Source organism: Pan troglodytes, chromosome 19, assembly GCF_028858775.2.
Source record: "Pan troglodytes isolate AG18354 chromosome 19, NHGRI_mPanTro3-v2.0_pri, whole genome shotgun sequence".
Taxonomy (NCBI): Eukaryota; Metazoa; Chordata; class Mammalia; order Primates; family Hominidae; genus Pan; species Pan troglodytes.
Genome location: NC_072417.2, coordinates 62,406,411 through 62,421,688, shown reverse-complemented (window position 1 = coordinate 62,421,688; position 15,278 = coordinate 62,406,411). Strand labels below are relative to the sequence as shown.

At 51.6% G+C, this 15,278-nt stretch overlaps 2 protein-coding genes and 1 pseudogene across 3 annotated transcripts; 1 reads left to right on the top strand and 2 right to left on the bottom strand.

The window, feature by feature from the left end:
• The first annotated feature begins 1,968 nt into the window (after positions 1–1,968).
• Positions 1,969–3,727, top strand: RANGRF (RAN guanine nucleotide release factor). The gene is made up of 5 exons (XM_003315600.7): positions 1,969–2,500; positions 2,591–2,707; positions 2,893–3,049; positions 3,138–3,223; positions 3,448–3,727. The coding sequence occupies exons 1-5, from the start codon at positions 2,424–2,426 to the stop codon at positions 3,569–3,571; spliced, it is 561 nt and encodes a 186-aa protein (XP_003315648.1). The 5' UTR covers positions 1,969–2,423; the 3' UTR covers positions 3,572–3,727.
• Positions 3,728–3,963: 236 nt separating this feature from the next.
• Positions 3,964–9,358, bottom strand: SLC25A35 (solute carrier family 25 member 35). Of its 2 annotated transcripts, XM_009432788.5 has the most exons (5): positions 8,090–9,358; positions 6,157–6,222; positions 4,968–5,120; positions 4,477–4,611; positions 3,964–4,313 (listed from the first exon to the last, which is right to left on the bottom strand). In XM_009432788.5, exons 1-5 carry the CDS (start codon positions 8,462–8,464, stop codon positions 4,140–4,142), a joined length of 903 nt encoding a protein of 300 aa, XP_009431063.1. In that variant the 5' UTR covers positions 8,465–9,358; the 3' UTR covers positions 3,964–4,139. The 2 variants fall into 2 exon arrangements, with proteins under 2 accessions (XP_009431063.1, XP_063655862.1); XM_063799792.1 differs by lacking the exon at positions 6,157–6,222 and having other exon boundaries at positions 8,090–9,057.
• A 678-nt stretch (positions 9,359–10,036) lies between these two features.
• On the bottom strand, positions 10,037–10,878 carry LOC134808965 (small ribosomal subunit protein eS24-like; annotated as a pseudogene).
• Positions 10,879–15,278: the final 4,400 nt, after the last annotated feature.

Below are 15,278 nucleotides of genomic sequence, written 5' to 3'. Positions count from 1 at the left end.
TCCCAAAATGCTGGGATTACAGGTGTGAGCCACGGCGCCTGGCCCCCCAACAGCATTTTAAAGATGAGGAAATGAGACTCAGAGAGGAGTCTGATGGCTATAGTAAGAAATGAGGAGTCAAGCTCCTTAGTGTGCGCTACATAAACCCTGCACACCTGACCATGTTTGCAGCTCCCTGCCACCCATTCCCATCCTACCCTCCCTTGCCAAACAGATACACTTTCTTTCTCCAAAATATGCCCTCTCATCTCCAAGTTTTTGCTCCTGATGTTCCCCCAGCTAGAATACCCCTAGGATGTCCTACTGAATTCTGAGTCAAACTTTAAGACTCAAAGTATGGGCCAGGCATGGTGGCGCATGCCTATAATCCCATCACTTTGGGAGGCCAAGGCAGGAGGATCACTTGAGACCAGAAGTCCGAGACCAGCCTGGGCAACACAGTGAGACTCCATCCCTAAAAAAAAAAAACACACACACACAAATTACCGGAGCATGGTGGTGCATGCCTGTAGCCCCAGCTACTCAGGAGGCTGAGGCAGGAGGATGGCTTGAGCCCACAAGGCTGAGGCTGCAGTGAGCTATGACTGCACCACTACAGTCTGGTCTTGGCAACAGTGAGACCGCCTCTCAAAAAAAAAAAAGACTCAAAGTGTGCTCCACTGTTCCTTCAGTGAGGCATCAGGGGCTGTGTCCTAAATGTCTTTGTATCTCCAGCCCTTCACATAGGGCCTGGCAAGGTAAGAGACCAATAAATATGCACCCTTTGGCTTCATTTCACTAAGTCATTAGGGTCCAGAGGTATGGTCAGCACTTGGAACCCTGTGGAATGGCCTCAAGATCAGAGTCCTCTTGCCCAATTCTTGGCTGGGAAGTAGGTGACATCTAGAATCCATGAGGGTATGGGTGATCTCCTGGGTTCCAGACATTTGCATTGAGTTTATTCAATCACTTAACAATATATATTAGGTCTGGGCTGGGCACGGTGGCTCACGCCTGTAATAATCCCAGCACTTTGGGAGGCCGAGGCAGGCGGATCACCTGAGGTCGGAAGTTGGAGACTCACCTGACCAACATGGAGAAACTCCATCTCTACTAAAAATACAAAATTAGCTGGGTGTGGTGGTGCATGCCTGTAATCCAGCTACTTGGAAGGTTGGGGCAGGAGAACAGCTTGAACCCAGGAGGTGGAGGTTGCAGTGAGCCAAGATCATGCCATTGCACTCCAGCCTGGGCAACAAGAGTGAAACTCCATCTCAAAAACAAAACAAAACAAAAAAACCCAATATATATCAGGTCTGTTATGCTCTAAACACCGTGCCAGGTGCTGGGGATCAAAGATGAATAGAGAAATGAACTGAAATGATATAGTGAAGTTAAAACTTAAAGAACACAACAAATCTGTAAAAGACAAACAAAAGAGGGTTTAATCTGTGCTTCTGTCCAGGTGTGCGGGGCTGGGGGTGGGGTTGCACCTGCCCGGGAGCATTCCCAAGGCAAATATTTGAGAGGAATTAGATTTCTAATACCCAGGTTGGCTCTCACTTTCAGGAAGGTGTGAGACCTGAATCCTAACCTGGACGCATTGTTCCCCTAATTCCCAGCAGCAGATCTATGAATTAGCGGTCTGGGTGGCAGCCCATTCGTCGTTCAGAGGCCCAGAACACCGTGAAACTATGCTTTCCTGACTCAAGAGACCCTACCTAGACGTGGGCCCCTTTGACGAGCACCTGCCCCTCAGGAGGGTCTCAGGCGACCTTCTTGGAAGGTGTGACCACTTGAAAAGGACGAGGAGGCCAGGCGCTGTGGCTCTCGCCTGTAATTCCAGCACTTAGGGAGCCGAGGCGGGAGGATCGCTTGAGTCCAGGAGTTTGAGGCCAGCCTGGGCAAGATTGGAAGACACTCCCCACCCCGCCCCATTTCTACAAGTAATTAAAAATTTAGCCGGGCGTGGTGGCGGGAGCAGGAGCCACTCAAGAGGCTGAGGCAGGAGTATCACTTGAGTCCTGGAGGTGGAGACTGCAGTGAGCCGTGATCGCGCCACTGCATTACAGCCTGGGCGACACAGCGAGACCTGTCAATCAATCAATCAATCAATCAAGAGGAGGCTGGCGGGAGCATGCTCGTGACCACCGGGGGCGACACAGACCCTAACCCTAAGTCCAACCCCAAGGCAGACCCCACCGTCCCGCCAGGCGCCCTCCTAAGAGCGCGGCTTCCGGAGCAAAGCCGCTGACCCCCGCCCCCAGGGTCTTGGCGCCGATTGGCCAGCGAGAGCGCAGGGCGGAGCCAAATCTTAAAGGATCCGGGAGCTAAGCCAGACCCGGGTGGCGGTGGCAGCTGCGAAACCCAGGGAGCCGATGCCACGTGACCCAATGTGGGCTTCTTTTAAACCTTTCTAATGCCCATAACCCAGCCTCAGACCCATGGAGCCCACGAGAGACTGCCCGCTGTTCGGGGGCGCCTTTTCCGCCATCCTCCCCATGGGGGCCATTGACGTAAGGTGAGAAGGCCGGGGCGCCCAGGGGCAGCTGACTGGGTGGGTTGTGGGAAGAGACCGGGGTCAACCAGGGTCTGCCTTGCCTCACTCCAGCGACCTCCGACCGGTCCCGGACAATCAAGAAGTTTTCTGCCATCCCGTGACGGACCAGAGCCTGATAGTGGAACTTCTCGAGCTGCAGGCCCACGTGCGGGGCGAAGCGGCTGCGCGGTGAGGGAATGGCCCCCGGCTGGCCAATGGCAGGGGCGGGGTCGGGCCAGTGGGCAGGGCCCGCGGCCGACGGTTAATCCGGGCGGTGAGACCACGCACGGGCCGGGAGCCAGGCCTGCAACTTAAAGATGCTCCCGGGGAGGCGACCAGAGATGTCCCTTCCTGACCCCGCTTCCCTACTCCAGGTACCACTTTGAGGATGTTGGTGGCGTGCAGGGGGCTAGGGCTGTCCATGTGGAGTCTGTTCAGCCTCTCAGTTTGGAGAACCTGGCCCTGAGGGGCTGCTGTCAAGAAGCCTGGGTCCTCTCTGGCAAGCAGCAGATAGCTAAGGAAAACCAGCAGGTGAGGGCCCGAGAGTGTGTAATGTCCTGGAAGGGCGGTAGCGGGGACGCAGAGATCCAGGTAAGCATCCTGACTCTGATCCCCTTAGGTAGCAAAGGACGTGACACTTCATCAGGCCTTGCTGAGGCTGCCCCAGTACCAGACTGATCTCTTGCTCACCTTCAATCAGCCCCCGTAAGGAGGAAGGAACGGGCGGGTATCTCATGACTGGGTTCCCAGGAGAATCGGGCTGGGAGGGACAAAACAGGGAGACTCACTGGTGGGATCCTCCAAGGAAGCGGGAGTGGGCCAGAGGTTTGGGGTAACTGATACCCAGGTCCTCTGGGGAACAGGAATTGGCAATTTCCAAACCTCAGGCCTGGATGATGTTCTGTCTCCATCTGTTCCCCCACCCCAAGCCCTGACAACAGGTCATCTCTTGGCCCTGAAAATCTGTCACCTGCACCCTGGAGCCTGGGTGACTTTGAACAGCTGGTGACCAGTCTGACCCTTCATGATCCCAACATCTTTGGTCCCCAGTAAAGGCGCTGAAGCACTGCATGATGTTGCTGAGAACTTGGGGACTCGGTTCTGTGAGGGGGAAAAGAGGTTGAAAAGAGGGTTTCCTCTTATTTCTTCCCTGTGCGTAAACATAAGACAATCCCTCTTCAGAATAAACTTGCTTTATAATCAATATAATCTCTGTGCCTTTGAATCTAACAGGACGCCTGGGTCCCAGACGCCTGGGAATTGGGTCTCTCAATTCCCTTTGGTTTTGGAGGGAGGAGTTTAAAACTGTGCATGGGAGCAGGAGGGACTCAAGGGTGGCAGTGGTGAGAGGGAGGAAATACACTTTGGGATGACTCGTTCAGCCCTGAGAGAGGGGTGTGAGTTACCCAGGGAATGGGTAGGGAAGGTTTAAAGCAACACCCAAGGAAAGAAGGGAAACTCATCTCTTGTAGTGATTCAACCCTGAGAACAGATGGGGAGTGGGGTTGGCTGTCCCCCATGGATGGATGAAAGGTCACCTAATCAGTAGTCACCAGGACATAGTGGTGGAGGCACAAGTGGCCAAGGAGTGCTCATTTGGTGGAGACTGGGAGAGCGGCTGTTATTTAGTGTCTGTGTAGTAGAGGGAGCGCAGCTGGTCCCAGAAGAAGAGGGAGAGGATGGTGTGGGGGCCGAGGCGGAAGTAGGAGGCACCTATACCCTTGTACATGCCAAAAATACCCTCGGTCCGAGCTGTCTGCAGCAGAGCGTCCAGTATCCCCCGGTACATGAGGCCCTGAGAGTGTGTCAGAGAGGGAGGAAGAGCACAGAGAAGGAGTTTGTCAGAGCCCACCAGGGGCAGCACCTCCACAGACAGCATTTCAGGCTATCCCACCTGCACCCGCAATCTGCCTTCCCCATCCCCTGCTTCCCGCCTGCATCCCAGAGCACTTCCTTACCTTGCCCTGTGCATCTGTGGGCTGGTTGTAGAGCCTTGTGCAGGCCACATCAAAGGGTGCCATGGCCAAGACAACTGCAATGCCACTCATCATGGCAGCCGCCAGCGCCAACTTCCAGCTCTGGGGAGGAAAGATCTAAGGGGGTAGAGAGGAAGAGCATTGTCAACCAGCCAACTATTCCACCCCAAGGACAGGACAGTCCCTGCCCTGGGGACAGAGATGCTGGTAACTGGGGGAGCTTCCACTGCACCAGTTATAACAGTGCAAAAACAGTGAGAAGGAGGAAGGCCAGGGTACCCTGAAGGCTCAGGTACCCCTTCTGGGAGGAAGTGACAAGAGAACTGTGGGAAGGGTCTAGAGAGTTGACCTCCAAGCCCTCCTGCCACTCCCTCACCTGTGGATGTTGGGCACCATCCCCTCCAGGGCCTAGCGCAGTTTGCCCTCCCCTTCCCCGCTTCCCGAAACAGACCCACCCATTTCCCAGGCAGTACCTCCCACTGGCTCAGGAGGTCCTTGGTGGATGAGAAGGTGCACAGCTGGGTGGAGGAACCGACGATAACTCGGGGCAGGCCGCCCAGAGCCCCACGCCATAACCCCACCAGACCATGTTTCTGGCCAATCTTGGTTAGCGCCTGAAACATGCCCTAGTGTGGGGAAGACCGGGGGTGGGGTTCAGACAGCCCAGCATCAGGGGCTGCCATCCTAACACTGCCAAGGATGGGTCCTTAATAGGAACCTCTTGTCCAGACAACCAGTTCAATGTGGGCTTAGAGCCAGAATGTGGGCCCTTGGTTGTCTAGCCACCCCATTGTTCCCTCCCTGGGTACCCAAGAACTGGGGTGGGATGTATGCAAGTGAGGCCATTCACTGGTCAGGAGAAACAGGGGCAGAAAATTAGAGGAACTGGAGTACATATTGGAAAGAGGCATCAGGCACGGTGGCTCACGCCTGTAATCCTAGCACTTTGGGAGGCCCAGGCAGGTGGATCACCTGAGGTCAGGAGTTTGAGACCAGCTTGGCCAACATGGTGAAACCCCATCTCTATTAAAAATACAAAAATTGCCGGGTGCAGTGGCTCACGCCTGTAATCCCAGCACTTTGGGAGGCCGAGACGGGCGGATCACAAGTTCAGGAGTTCGAGACCAGCCTGACCAACATGGTGAAACCCCATCTCTACTAAAAATACAAAAATTAGCTGGATGTGGTGGCGCATGGCTGTAATCCCAGCTACTCAAGAGGTTGCAGCAGGAGAATCACTTGAACCCGGGAGGTGGAGGTTGCAGTGAGCCAAGACCGCGCCACTGCACTCCAGCCTGGGCAACAGAGCAAGACTCTGTCTCAACAAAACAAAACAAAACAAAAAAAATTTAGCTGGGTGTGGTGGTGCACGCCTGTAGTCCCAGCTACTCAGGAGGCTGAGGCAGGAGAATCACTTGAACCCGGGAAGCGGAGGTTGCAGTGAGCTGAGATCGTGCCAATGCACTTCAGCCTGGGCAACAGAGCGAGACTCCATCTAAAAAAAGAGTAAAGAGGGTCAGGGTAGACTCCAGGGGCAAAATGGGACAGAACCAATGGGTTGAGCAGAGCAGTGGCTGGGATTGGATCTGTTGGGTGCAGGCAGAAAGCTAGGGGAAAAGAGAAAGGATGGTCAGGGACTTTGGCAGACTTGGGAACCCTCACCTGATGCTTATACTGGTGCCCTACAGCAATTTCTGAGGCTGCCTGTGCCTGTAGGTGTGTCTTCACCTGGGAACAAGAGAATATCATAGCCTGTGCCCCAGTGGCCATCCTCCTACCTCAGAACCAAATGTCTCACCCCCTCACACTTCCTCTAGGGTGTTCAGCAATGAATAGCCCCTTACTCTGATTATTGTTGTTCCTACTTAACAAACTGGTTAACAAAAAGACTCTGTCTCTAGGCTCCAGCCCCGGGGGATGGATCTCCCAGCACTGCAAGACACCCCAACCCCTTCATATCCTCCTTCCCTTGGGGCTAGCAGTGGGGGGTGGAGTGGTTGGAGAATGGCAATATTTCTTAAGGCTGTTCATGTTAGGCAAGACCTGGTGTCCAGCCTCTCATGCTAGCTCCCATTCCCAGACTGGATCTCCAGCCACCACTTCTATCAGGCTCCCCATCAGACTCTGGGCAAAACTTGCTCTCTAGCCCCCAATCCCCACAGAGGTATCTAGCTGACTTTGGAGAGACCACTGTCCCTGAAACTCACACCCTGAGAATGAGACCAGACTGCCTCTGCTACAGGACATACTACTTCCCAGTCTCTTTTGCTCTTGGGAGCACTAAGCAGGGCCTAGTCCTAGCAATAAACAGCTGTGACCTTGAGTGGGTCACTTCCCCTTTCTGGGCCTCAGGCTCTTGACCCTTCACCTATACCAGATAACTCAAAGGGGCAGATGTTGAGATTGTTAATTCTGTGATGCCCAGGGTCTTCCTGATCCCTAGACTCTCTGACGTATGTTAAATTCCTTATCCTCCCCTTCACAAATCCAACCTCAATATCAACACATAATAATAAAAGCAAATGCTACCAAATGCTTACTGTCTGCCAGGATTCGCACTAATGCTTTCATGTCTACCGCATTTGTCTCCCTCGATCCTCCCAATGATCACACAGAAAGGGCACTATAATTATCACCATTTTACAGATGTGGCAACTGAAGCTCAACAACTAGTAATTTTCTTTCTTTCTTTTTTTTTTTTGAGACGGAGTCTCTCTCTGTGGCCCAGGCTGGAGTGCAGTGGCCGGATCTCAGCTCACTGCAAGCTCCGCCTCCTGGGTTTAGGCCATTCTCCTGCCTCAGCCTCCGGAGTAGCTGGGACTGCAGGCGCCCACCACCACGCCCGGCTAATTTTTTGTATTTTTAGTAGAGACGGGGTTTCACTGTGTTAGCCAGGATGGTCTCCATCTCCTGACCTCGTGATCCGCCCGCCTCGGCCTCCCAAAGTGCTGGGATTACTGGCGTGAGCCACCGCGCCCGGCCAACAACTAGTAATTTTCAAAGCCAGGATTTTAGTTCCAGAAAGTCTGATTCCAAAGCCCATAATCTTTTTTTTTTTTTTTTTTTTTTTTTTTTTTTTTTTTTTTTTTTTTTTGTGAGACGGAGCCTTGCTCTGTGGCCCAGGCTGGAGTGCAGTGACTGGATCTCGGCTCACTGCAAGTTCCGCCTCCCGGGTTCATGCCATTCTCCTGCCTCAGCCTCCCGAGTAGCTGGGACTACAGGCGCCCACCACCGCACCCGGCTAATTTTTTGTATTTTTAGTAGAGATGGGGTTTCACTGTGTTAGCCAGGATGGTCTCCATCTCCTGACGTCGTGATCCGCCCGCCTTGGCCTCCCAAAGTGCTGGGATTACAGGTGTGAACCACTGCACCCGGCCCCAAAGCCCATAATCTTAATCAATACATTCAATCGTGTCCATCAGACGGGTGTGTATAGGGCAGATCAGAAGACTCCGAAGCCTACCAGCACTTTCCTGATGCCTTTCCCTGCTTGCAGTGGGGCAGCACCCTGCCACCTATGCCCTTAGGAAAGACCAGCTCCTATCCTACAACGAGGATCTGCCCTGAAGGTCCCAGGCAAGAGCCCTCTTCTTACCATGTAGATGGGGCTCCCCAAGTAGGCTCCCATGACCCCAGCCATGGCCCCAGCTGCTGCGCTGCGGGCAGGACTGTGGGTGCCTTCGGCTGTGTGCAGGTAGCCCCCAGCCTCAGCCAGCCCATAGGTGCCCAGTCGGATGCCATTCATCAGGAACTGGTACAAGAGGGCGGGGGCCAGGCCTTTCTGCAGGGCAGCAAGGCCATCCACCTTGCCGATGGTGATGAAGGCATGGAAGACATTTCGGTAGTGCCGCTGGTATGTGCCAGGGGCCTGCAGTTCTCCTTGCAACTGCATCCTGGTCTTCACCACCTCCAGGGGATTGGTGAATACACAGGCCCCGCAGGCTGCCAGGCCACTCATCAAGAAGTCCATGGTGCGATAGCTGTAGCAGGAACTGACCCAAGAGTAAGAAAGTAAAAATGGGTGTCAGAAAGCGGGGTTGGAAGACAGGGGGAAGGCCTGTTTCAGCAGTACAGGTTGCAGAAGATAAGAATTTAGATTTGCAGTCAAGGGTGTCAGGGTCAAATGTCAAGTGGTCAAACGTCAGCTGGAATTTGGGAGTCAAGAGCTGGCAAGCAGGGAAGAGATAGAAATCTAGGAGATTCTGGTGAGAAGCTTATGGCAGGACCCTCTGAGGTCAAGGAGGGGCAAAAGACAGAAGGTTGCAGGTGGGATGGCTCAGGATGGCGGGCGACGGGAGCACGGGAGTAGAGGAGGGAATCGCGGGGTTGGGAGATGGAAGCCAGGGAGGCAGGAAGAAGAAAGCCAGCAAGTGAGAGAAGAAAAGGATCCGGGAGAAGAGCCGGTGATTTCCTCGAGCCAGCAACGAGATCTGGATCCGAGAAAGAAGTCAGGACTCTGGCCAGGAATGAGCGTCCCTGAGCGTCCTCAGGCAGCCACCGGAGATCGCAGCAGCTTCAACCCCGGGTAGCCTGCGGAGGCCGGGCCGCCACACTCCTGCCACTGGAGCGCGGGGCCAATGGGGAGCCTTCGAGAGCCACGAACGAGGCCCTCAGCCAATCAGCGCCGAGCCGGCTCCGCGGCCAATGGGAGGAGCTCTCCGCGCTCCTGTCCCCGGAATCACCCGGAGGCGGTTGGAATTAACTGTCCAGGCTCCGCCACCAGCGCTCGGCCGCCGACTCCGGCTCCGGAAGGGAGGCCCGGGACGCGGCGGTTTTGTTATTGGCAGGGAAGAGACCTGGGTTCCCGATCGAACACAGAGGCCGAGCGCAGCAGTCCCCCACTGGGGCGCTGGGACCGCCCCTCGGGTGGGCGGACGGCTCCCTTCTTTAGCTTCCTACCCCGGGTTGTGACCGGGTGGGGTCACATAAGTTCAGGTCCACGCCCTGCTCGGTGCCGGCGCCAGGAGAGCCAGGAAGACGCGGCCCGGCTTGCGGGGGGTAGAGGGACACACCTGCGCTGCGGGACCAGTCTCCTGAGGCTGCACGGGTTGGTGCTTGGTTAATTAAATCCTTAGTCCTTAGGCTCTTTATTTTTATTTTTATTTTTTTTGAGACAGAGTCTCGCTCTGTCGCCCAGGTTGGAGTGCAGTGGCGCGATCTTAGCTCACTGAGAGCTCCGCCTCCCGGGTTCACGCCATTCTCCTGCCTCAGCCTCCCAAGTAGCTGGGACTACAGGTGCCCGCCACCACGCCCGGCTTATTTTTTGTATTTTTAGCAGAGACCACCGTGTTAGCCAGGATGGTCTCCATCTCCTGACCTCGTGATCCACCCACCTCAGCCTCCCAAAGTGCTGGGATTACAGGCGTGAGCCACCATCCCCGGCCTGGAGTTCTTTCATATCAGATATTTGTCTCTACTCCTCCATTATTTATTCAACCATTTATTTAATCAGTATGGACTCATGGACATTTATACTTTGGGTTATAATCCAATATACTTCATATTTATTTTCTAGCTAATTTCGTTCTAGCTTTGGCCTTTGAGAGCGTTTCCGTTGGCTCCTGTGTCTCTTTAGCATACCCCCATCCATTTTTTTTGCACACAAAGGTTTTTAGTTTATAAATCTTGTGAAAAATCCACAGTGGCCACAGATGTTATTGTGGCATCTTTACTCCTTTGGCTTTTTGCCACACCAACACTGTCCTTTGCAGTCCCCCTTTCTTCATTCTGGTCTTGTGTTCCTTTCATTGCTTTCTTGAGTTCTTTTTCTTCTCATCCAGGCCATGTCTTGGAAGTCAGCATTTGGGTTTATTTTTCTTTGCATAATCCAGTGAATCATAAATCATGCCAAAGCCAGTTGTCTTGCCACCACCAAAATGAGTTCTGAATCCAAATACAAAGATGAGGCCAGGCGTGGTGGCTCACGCCTGTAATCCCAGCACTTTGGGAGGCAGAGGCAGACAGATCACATGAGGTCAGGAGTTTGAGACCAGCCTGGCCAACATTGTGAAACCCTGTCTCTGCTAAAACTACAAAAATTAGCCGGGTGTGGTGGCAGGCACCTGTAATCCCAGCTACTCGGGAGGCTGAGGCAGGAGAATCACTTGAACCCAGGAGGCAGAGGTTGCAGTGAGCCGAGATTGCGCCACTACACTCCAGCCTGAGTGACAGACGGAGACTCCATCTCATAAAGACAAACAAAAACAAACAAAGATGATGACATCTAGTGTAGTCTCATACATTTTGGCTAGTTTTTCCTGAATTTCTGTCTTAGGTACTGTTGTCTTCCCAGGGTGAAGGACCTCAATAACCATTTGTTCCTCCTGAAGTATGTAGTCAGTTGATCATGAACTTCCTAGTTCAGATGGTTACTAAGTCATTCATGATGGCGGTCAATCCTCAGCCAGGGAGAAAAATAAGAGTCCCATCAGTGTTGTTGTCATCGTTGTTATTTTAATTAAAACCTTGTTTTTATTTAGTGTCACCTTACTTTCTGGTACTATAAAATGCTCCAGGCTCATTTTGTGTATTTCCTGCCACAGTCCTGCAATCAGCCATTTCTCCAAGGACCCCTATTTTCTTTTATTGGCAAATGGTTTTAGAATCCAAGATCTGGGCCCTAGGTGTGCTTGTTGCTTTTGAGGTATCATTGCTTCTGGACCCTCACATCTGAGAAAGCAAGGAAATATATGTGTGTATACTAACCCACGTATATACACAAACATGTATTTCCATATATAACCATCCATATCTATATTAAGCTAAGCATGAATTCATACTGATGTCTCCAACTTTAATCCATTACTACATGGATCATTCTAGCCACCTCCCCTGTTTATCTAAACTCCCACCCCAACTGTGAGAAACCTGGCTTCCATAATTTGCCATCTATTTACTTAATTGTTTATTCCAGGACACGTGTATAAGAGTATCAGAATTGTTTTGTTTTTCTTTTTAAATTTATTATTATTATTATTATTATTTGAGATGGAGTTTTGTTCTTGTTGCCCATGCTAGAGTGCAATGTTGCAATATCAGTTCACTGCAACCTTCACCTCTCAGGTTCAAGTGATTCTCCTGCCTCAGCCTCCTGAGTAGCTGGGATTACAGGCATGAACCACCACACCTGGCTAATTTGTTTTTGTATTTTTAGTAGAAACGGGGTTTCACCATGTTAGCCAGGCTGGTCTCGAACTCCTGACCTCAGGTGATCCTCCCGCCTTGGCCTCCCAAAGTGCTGGGATTACAGGCATGAGCCACTGCACCCGGCCTAAACTTTTTCTTCTTTCTTTCTTTTTTTTTTGAGATGGAGTTTTGCTGTTGTCGCCCAGGCTGGAGCACAATGGCATGATCTTGGCATACTGCAACCTCTGCCTCCCGGGTTCAAGCGATTCTCCTACCTCAGCCTCCCAAGTAGCTGAGATTACAGGCATGCGCCACCACGCCTGGCTAATTTTGTATTTTTAGTAGAAACAGGGTTTCTCCATGTTGGTCAGGCTGGTTTGCGAACTCCTGACCTCAGGTGATCCACCTGCCTCGGCCTCCCAAAGTGCTAGGATTACAGGGGTGAGCCACCACACCCAGCCTAAAATTTTTCTTTATTTGTGCCAGGCACAGTAGCTCATGCCTGTAATCCCAGCAGTTCGGGAGGCTGAGGCAGGTGGATCACCTGAGGTCAGGAGTTCAAGACGATCCTGGGCACCATGGCAAAACCCCGTCTCTACTAAAAATACAGAAATTAGGTGGGTGTGGTGGCACGCACCTGTAGTCCCACCTACTTGGGAGGCTGAGGCACGAGAATTACTTGAACCTGGGAGGCGGAGGTTGCTGTGAGCCAAGATCGCGTCGTTGCACTCCAGCCTAGGTTACAGAGCAAGATTCCGTTTCAATAAAATAAAATAAAATATTTCTTTATTTGTAATCATAATGTCTCAAAAGAGAATTGTTAACACATACCCCTGTGGAGAACAATCTTATAAACTAGGGTACAGTGCTTATGTGTAGTTCCATTTGCCTTTGATCTTACAGACTCGACCCATTTCCAAAATTACTCAGGTCAGCACCTTTCCCCCCAGCTCCCTTCAGAAAAGTTATTTCATACATTAGTAGTATCATTAAATTCTTTTGCCACAATCTGCCTTCCATATTGGGTTCCCTGACCTCCTAATTTTTTTTTTAATTAAAAATATCAGGAGTCTGGGCATGGTGGCTCACACCTGTAATCCCAGCACTTTGGGAGGCCAAGGCAGGCAGATCACCTGAGGTCGGGGGTGTGAGACCAGCCTGACCAATGTGGGGAAACTTCTTCTCTACTAAAAAAAATACAAAATTAGCTGGGCGTGGTGGCGCATGCCTGTAATCCCAGCTACTCGGGAGGCTGAGGCAGGAGAATCACTTGAACCCCGGAAGTGGAGGTTGCAGTGAGCAGGAGATTGCGCCATTGCACTCCAGCCTGGGCAACAAGAGTTAAACTCCGTCTCAAAATTACATCTATCTATCTATCTATCTATCTATCTATCTATCTATCTATATATCAGGGCTGGGCATGGTGGCTCACGCCTGTAATCCCAGCACTTTGGGAGGCTGAGGTCAGCGGATCACAAGGTCGAGAGATCGAGACCATCCTGGCCAACATGGTGAACCCTCATCTCTACTAAAAAAAAAAAACAAAAACAAAAATTGGCCGGGTGTGGTGGCTCATGCCTGTAATCCCAGCACTTTGGGAGGCCGAGGCGGGCGGATCACCAGGTCAGGAGGTCAAGACCATCCTGGCTAACACAATGAAACCCCATCTCTACTAAAAATACAAAAAATTAGCCGGGCGTGGTGGCGGGCGCCTGTAGTCCCAGCTACTAGGGAGGCTGAGGCAGGAAAATGGCGTGAACCCGGGAGGCGGAGCTTGCAGTGAGCCGAGATCGCGCCACTGCACTCCAGCCTGGGCGACAGAGTGAGACTCTGTCTCAAAAAAAAAAAAAAAAAAAAAAATTGAGGCCGGATGCAGTGGCTCATGCTTGTAATCCCAGCACTTTGGGAGGCCCAGGTGGGTGGATAACCTAAGGCCAGGAGTTCGAGACCAGCCTGGTCAACCTGGTGAAACCCCGTTTCTACTAAAAATACAAAAATTAGCTGGGTGTGGTGGCGGGCACCTGTAATCCCAGCTACTTGGGAGGCTGAAGCAGGAGAATCACTTCAACCCAGGAGGCGGAGTTTGCAGCGAGCCGAGATCGCACCACTGCACTCCAGCTGGGCAACAGAGCTAGACTCCGTCTCAAACAACAACAACAACAACAACAACAACAAAACAAACAAAAAAACCCAAAAATGTATAATTAAGCCCAAGGTCACCTAGATTTTCTTTTATGTTTTCTTCTAGAAGCTTTATAGTTTTACTTTTTACATTTAGGTCTATGATCCATTTTGAGTTAATTTTTGTAAATTATGTGAGGTCTGGGTTTGGTTTCTTCTCATCCTCCTCTTCTCTCTCATTTCTTCTTTCTTCTTTCCTCCTCCTCCTCCTTCGTCGTCTTCTTCCTCTTCCTCCTCTTCTTCTCCTTCTTCTTTCTTCTTCTTCCTTTGGTCCTTTGTAAAAAATCTGTTTTCTGTATTTGTGTGGCTCGATTTCTGTGCCCTCTCTTCTGTTCCCTTGATCTGTGTGTCTAGCCTTTGACCAATATCATGCTGTCTTGATTTATTGTAGGCTGTTACCATTTTTTCCTGGATGTGAATGTCCTGAATCAGATTTGAGAGGAGTTGCATAGGGAACGTAAAAGTCCCCAGGTGTCTGAAAGAAGGGGTGGTAACATAGAGAGGGAGCGAGAAAGACGCGGAGGCTTGGAGGGCAGGGGGCTGTGTCTTTCTTGCCTCTTCCTTGGTGGCCTAGACACTGGTGGGTTCCTTTTGGCTGCTGAGCCCGCACCCGAAGTGCTCAAACTCCACCTAGTGGTGGTGAGGAAGGATCGTCTGTGTGTATCCTCACCTGGGCCAAAACCTGTATAAATTCCCAGAGCAGGCCAGCTTTTCCTTACTGCTTCTTCCTGATTTATCCCCCATTACAGGCAGGCTACCTACATTAACAGCTTTGCAGACAGAAATGAGGCCCAGGTGTTCTGTGCTCCATGAAAGAGTCTACTGGACTTCCAAGTCCTGGCCCTACCGGAGGCAGTTGGACTCAACACTTCTTTTATTAGAAGCTCCCTTTATAAGGGATTGTTTTGTTGTAAGTGACAGAAATCCAACTCAAACTAGCTTACAAAAAGGGAATTCATTGACTCACACAACTGAAAGCTCCAGACACAGATATGACTTCAGGCCAGCAGAATCAGGCACTCAAATCTGTCTCTCTCCACCTCTGCCATGTATCGGTTTTATTCTCAGGCCACCTCATTGATGGCCACTAGCAGCTCCAGGCCCATATTCCACCAGCTTAGCATCCTCAGTGGAAATGTAACTGCCCAGTGGGCTCTTCCTGTCCTCTGCACAAATAAAGACCATGGCATTGCAGTAAAGAAAGAGTTTAATTGACACGAGGCCGGCCATGCCACATGCAAAATTGATTATTACTCAAGTCAATCTCCCTGAAAATTCAGAGATCAGGGTTTTTGATAATTTGGTGGGTAGGGGGTCGGAAAGTGGGGAGTGCTAATTGGTTAGGTGGGAGATGAAATCACAGGGAGTTGCAACTCTCCTCTTTCACTGGGTCGGTTCCTGGGTGGGGGCCACAAGAACAGATGAACCAGTTTATTGATCTGGGTGTTGCCAGATGATACTTTGAGTCCAGGGTCTGC